The following is a 5,996-nucleotide window of genomic DNA, read 5'->3' on the forward strand; positions in this document are numbered from 1 at the left end:
TGGTCTGATCCAGCAGGGCTCTTCTGATGTTCTTATAAAGGGAAGGCCTCAGTCTCTATGCCCTGTTGTTGGCCCTCCAGAGGAACTGGTTGGCCCCTGTGTGAGACAGGATGCTTGACTAGATGGACCACTGGTCTGATCCAACAGGGCTCTTCTGTTCTTATGAAGGCCTCAGCCTCTCTGCCCTGTTGTTAGCCCTCCAGAGGAACTGGTTGACCGCTGTGTGTGAGACAGGATGCTGTACTAGATGGACCACTGGTCTGATCCAGCAGGGCTCTTCTTAGGTTCTTATGAAGGCATTGGGCTCTCTGCCCTGTTGTTGGCCCTCCAGAGGAACTGGTTGGCCACCGTGTGAGGCAAGATGTTGGACTAGATGGACTATTGGTCTGATCCAGCAGGGCTCTTCTTATGTTCTTAATCTCCTGGCCTGTTTTGTCTTCTCAACCTTGCACCTCGTTCCTTTTGACTCCTGCCCACCGTCGTGGTCTTCTTCCTGTTTTGTCTTCATGCAGCGGCCACGCCTCTGAATGCCTATGGCGGCGGCGACGATGATAAGATCATCGGAGGTTACGAGTGCCCAGCCCACTCCCAGCCTTGGCAAGTCTTTCTAACCTACGGGGCCGGTTATCGGTGGTGTGGAGGCTCCCTAATCAATGACCAGTGGATCATCTCAGCGGCTCATTTCTACACAGTAGAAACACTGACTTAAATGATGGGCGGCCAGCCATTCTGAGAGAATTCTGACTTTCTACTTCAGGCTTCTCAGTAGAGCTGCCAGGTCCCCTCGTTGCTCTGGCGTGGGGATTTGGGGGCGTTCCGGGGATGGGTAGGGATGTTGCATGGGGGATGCTCTGATATTTGGGTGAAACTCTATGGTTTTTTCCACCCTCAAACCATAGAGTTTGCCGAAATACCAGAGTGTCCCTCACATGACATCCCCGACACGATGACATCACTTCCGGGTGATGTCATCACATCAGGGACGTCATGAGGCAATTTCCCTATTTAGGGATGGGGTTCCCCCCACTGGCCAGTTGATCCACGGCAGGGAGAAGCCCCTGAAACCAGGGGATCCTTTGCCTGGACCTGGTGGCTGGCAAGGCTATTTCTCAGAGAAGCAGTGTCTTGTCAGGGTAACCAGATGCAGAAGGAAGATACGCCCCCCCCCCATCTTTACTTATGATGTGGGGATTTGGCAGAAAGCATTTGCCATGCAGAGGGGAGAAAAGCAGTGCCAACTTTTGAACTATCCCTTTAATATCTGTTTGATTTGCAGCAGTTATTGGGCGGCGCGATTTAACTTCGTGCTGTGAAAAGCTGCCACTGCCCGTTATTTCCACGTATTACAACTCTGTAAAAGAGTCGAGACATTTTTGGCCTCCTCAGCTGGCCGTTTTAGCTGAGCTATACTTTGGTCAAAGTGGGGAAACAACCAAAAATCCCAGAGAATCCGTGGTCATGTGGTCGGCATGACTAAACACCAAGGCGCACAGAACACTGTTACCTTCCCACCGGAGTGGTACCTATTTATCTACTTGCAATTTGTTGCTTTCGAACTGCTAGGTTGGCAGGAGCTGGAACTAGAGACGGGAGCTCACTCCGTCATGCGGCACACTCGGGTCTCGAACTGCTGAACTACTGACCTTCCACAGCCTGCAGTTCAGCCTCTTAACCTTCCTTAGATGGCATTAAAAGGAGTAACGATAGCATAGCAGAGGGAGATGTCCTTCAATGGCTACTAGTAGCCATTGGGTTGCAGTGTGGGTCTGTTGTAAAACAGTTAGCTTTGAGTCCACTAGCACTTTAGAGACCGACAAACATTCTTTACTACACCTCTCCCACCTTCTGATTAGGATCAAAGGAGGAGAGAGAGGAGGAGAGGAGACTGGATTTATACCCCGCCCTTCACTCGGAGTCTCAGAGCAGCTTATAATCTCCTTTCCCTTCCCCTCCCCACAACAGACACCCTGTGAGGTAGGTGGGGCTGAGAGAGCTCTTTCCAGAACTGCTCTTTCACGGACAGCTCTTTTCAGCCCAAGGTCACGCCAGCAGCTACAAGTGGAGGAGTGAGGAATCAAACCCAGTTCTCCCAGATTAGAGTCCGTGCACTTACCCACTACACCAAACTGGCTCTCACACCAAACTGGCTCACTGCACCAAAAAGGACTCAGCGATCTCCATTTCTCATGTTTATTAGTACTAAACCAGATGCTGGCTGAATGGAACCTCCATGTTCAAAGGCAGTATGCCTCTGAATACCAGTTGCTGGTGCATAACCACGGGGGCTTTTGTGCGCCTGCTGATGAGACTTCCAGAGACACCTGGCTGGCCAAACTGCAGGGTTAGTTGAACCATCGGTCTGATGTGGCAGAACTTTTTGTCTGTTCATCGATCGCCCTTTTTTCTGGTTTTTTACAGCCCCAGCACACTCGTCGCGCACCTTGGCGAGCACGACACCTCCGCCGAGGAAGGTACAGAGCAGCACATCCAGGTGGAGAAAGCCATCCGCTACCCTCAGTACAACGCACGCACCATCGACAACGATTTCATGCTCATCAAACTCGCCCAGCCAGCCCGTTTCAGTCCTTTTGTGCAACCCATTGACATTTCTCAAAGCTGCCCCTCGGCTGGGGACAACTGTCTCGTCTCAGGCTGGGGGAACACTCTGACCATGGGAGGTGAGTCACGCAAGTCGTGTCGCTCAGCCCCATACTGTTGTGAGCCGTGATGGAAACGAGGCCCCTCTTTAGGCTCGGGTGCAGATGGGGAATGTACGAGAGAGGAAAGAGACCCCTGATATCCCATAATAAACCAAACCCATTCGGCCGCAGAGATAGCAAGACAGAGAAAGGAGAGTCTGCGTCAATTGCTTAAAGGAAATGATTTAACAAGCTACCAGTAAGATTGCCAATCCTTTCCCTCACTCCTGGGCCTTAGCTTGGGGGGCGGGGAACAGTTGGCAATCTTTCTGCTTATTGGGATATTTGGTTAATATATAATGCCCCGGTCACACGGAGCATTAGGCATGCTAGAGAGACGAAAGATAGGTGGATTTTCTGGGCACGATCTCACCGCCACATCTGGGAAGCGTAGAGCTCCCGTGGCTCACCCAGTCTTCACTCCGAAGATGCGCTGTAAAAAACTAGTACCGCTGAGGTACTAGTTTCCGGAAACCGCGGGGCAAGGGCGGGCGTCAGATCACATTTCCGGTTTTAGCTCGTGGCATCCGGCGCCCACCCATGTCCCGTCGCGAAAAGGGGTTTTTTTGTCAAGTCTCCACGGGTGCACACAAGCACCCAACGGCGCATGCGAACACTTGGGTTAAAAAAAAACAACACAACCCCCCACGGTGTAGGTTCTTTGCCGCGCCGCAGGAGTGAGGTATGATCGGCACCTCCCCCCCCAACCACGGGACGTCAGGCGGGACGTTTGATCTGGCTGCCGTGCGGTAGTTCGCTCTGGGGCAAACAGCCACGCCTCCCCCCTGCGATATCTGGCCCGTGTGACCGGGGCCAAAGCAGAGTTTTGCTGAGTCATAGAAGCGTGATACTGAGGGCAGCAAATAAATCTCCCAAGAAATATATTGCAAAGAAAGGCAAACTTACTTTCCCTCCCCCCTCAAATAGATCCAGTTCACATTCAGGATCCAGTTCACATTCAGGTCCCAGCTGAAAGCAGAGAAAGAACCCTAATCCAAAGAGCTGGCTTGTCCGGCATTGTGTGTGTGGGAGTATGAGGGCATCGTCTCCATAGGAGAGACCTGTAGAGACATGTGTCTCCAGGGAAGGCCATGGGCAGGGAGTGAGAGGACAAAGACCGAGAGAGAGGAGGAGTCAGAGGGCAGCTCCCAAGTTAAGACAAAGAGAAGCCCTCAAGAAGACAACTCCTATTCACCCTTAGAGTGATGTAGCCCCCCTCATCCCAACACGGCTAACTCATTACATAATTCCCGTTGCTTAATTATCTGCAGATCCTCGTCTCTGTCTCTGCTGAGGTGGAGATACACTCGAATGAATAGGTTGGTTGCAGTTCCAATTGCTCAATCACTGATTGGTAGATCAGCAGGACCCTGTGATTGGTTAGAATCAGGTTAGCCTTTGTGCCAGTGGATCTTTCTGTGTTCCAGTTATCTACCCAGACAATCTACAGTGCTTGGATGTGCCCATTCTGTCTACGTCTGCTTGCCAAGCTGCCTACCCTGGCCGCATCACCTCTAATATGTTCTGTGCCGGCTACATCGAGGGAGGCAAAGATTCCTGCCAGGTAAGAAAGGGATTGGGTGCGTTGATAGGGGAGGTTCTAGAAGGAATATTTGGACTGAGAAAGAGAGAGAGAGACACACACATACACCCAGAGCCGTTTTATGACCCTGTTTCTGAATCAGTCGAAAAGAGCAAGAGTCCACTAGCACATCAAAGACTAACAAAATATGTAGCAGGGTATGAAATTTCGCGAGTCACCGCTCCCTTTCTTCAGATACAGCTGGAATGGGAGCCCATCTGTCCTATTTATCGGAAAGTGGAGTGGTTTCAGATGCCGAATGACACTAGCAGGCGAATGACAATAGCAGGTGAACGACAATAACAGGTGTGACTGGATTTAGGTGAGGTATGCAGAGAGGTAATAGGCGTGGAGACAGGAAACCTAGGTCTTGATTCAGTCCAGGTGGATGCATTGTCTTGAGCTTCATTATCAGTTGCAATTCAGCAGTCTGTTTCTGAACGCTCGCCACGTAGTTTCAAAACCTCTGCGTCACGAAAGCTAGCCTAACAGAATAAAAGATTTGATGTGGCTCTCTCCCCGAGATGCTAGAGCAGGAGACAATGGAAAATATGACCTATCCATCCCAGTTCCAGGATGGCACAGTCAAGAATTGTGCCGTCATGATATATAACTCTGAAAAATGGCTGTAGGATGTGGATCAAAAAATCTGCACATTGGGGCCATATACAAACAGGGGGGATTTTTCTATACACCCGGGGAAACCTGCAGGTTTGCAGAAATACCCAAAACTTTTTAAAAGGGGAAAAAAACAATGGGTTAACTCCCCTCTAAACTGAGAATGCCAGCTGAGAGCTTACAAGTAATTGGCATTCTGGAGTTCCTAGCAACCACGGCAATGTAGTATTTGCTCAAGCAACCTGGGCATGACTGCAGACTTGGGGGAAAGCAGCCAAAGCAGAAGGAGGAGGTGAAAGAAAGTGGAGGAAAGGCCGGGAAGAGACTGGGGACCATTGGGGGGGCATCACCTGCAAGTCTCGTTGGCCCCTTGCTCGTCACGTGCAATTATCTGGTGCATTTTTGTAGAGCCTTTTTTTGGTGTGTATGTGTGCTCATGTGCCTGGAAACCGTGGCCACTTCTGGAGATCCCTACCGGGGCTGGGACGTTTTTCAGAGAGGTGGCTCGATTGCCTGCCTCTGCGTCCCAGCCCTGGTATTCCTTGGAGGTTTCCAGGGTCGGCCCTGCTTAGCTTCTGACATCTGATGGGATTGGGCTCGCCTGGCCTATCCGGGTCGGGGCAATGTGTTTCGTTTTTTTTATACCACGCTTTGTCCGGCGACTTCATGTTGTTTTGTCCCTCCTCAGTTTGATGTGTTAATTGGCTCAGGTAGGTAGGTACTGAGGGGGCAGATGGAAGGTAAAACGATGTACCAAAGGGAGAGGGGGCTGTCGATTTTAACAACAGGGAGAGTCGTCTTTTGCTTTGCTTGAGGGCGGCAATGGCTTACATCCTGGCGGATACACCCCCTCCCCACTCCCCCTCTCCTCAGGCTGTTTTTACCTCCTCCCCCCCACACACATCTGTGAGGTGATCACGGGCCAGAAATGGGGGGGGGACCTGTAATTTTGTCACTTGGTTTTTAATTAATGTATTAATACCAATACTGTTTGTATTTATTTTATAGTTCTAACGTTTTTATTTTGCTGTACATTGCCCAGAGCCCTACAATAGGAGTCACTGGGAGGAGGAGGAGGAGGAGGAGGAGGAGGAGAC

At 50.8% G+C, this 5,996-nt stretch overlaps 1 protein-coding gene across 1 annotated transcript in view; it reads left to right on the forward strand.

Annotated features, from left to right (window-relative positions):
- Positions 1–512: 512 nt before the first annotated feature.
- LOC107120156 (trypsin-like) overlaps positions 513–5,996 on the forward strand; it is a gene marked incomplete at its 5' end in the record, with an annotated part of 6,805 nt that continues 1,321 nt past the window's right edge. Inside the window, 4 exons of the mRNA XM_015422802.1 lie at positions 513–691; positions 1,069–1,133; positions 2,419–2,678; positions 4,127–4,263. Of these exons, the coding sequence (XP_015278288.1) occupies positions 513–691; positions 1,069–1,133; positions 2,419–2,678; positions 4,127–4,263 (641 nt within the window). The remainder of the gene's footprint in view (positions 692–1,068; positions 1,134–2,418; positions 2,679–4,126; positions 4,264–5,996) is intronic.

The sequence above is a fragment of the Gekko japonicus genome, unplaced genomic scaffold (assembly GCF_001447785.1).
Source record: "Gekko japonicus isolate JY-2015 unplaced genomic scaffold, Gekko_japonicus_V1.1 scaffold3959, whole genome shotgun sequence".
Taxonomy (NCBI): Eukaryota; Metazoa; Chordata; class Lepidosauria; order Squamata; family Gekkonidae; genus Gekko; species Gekko japonicus.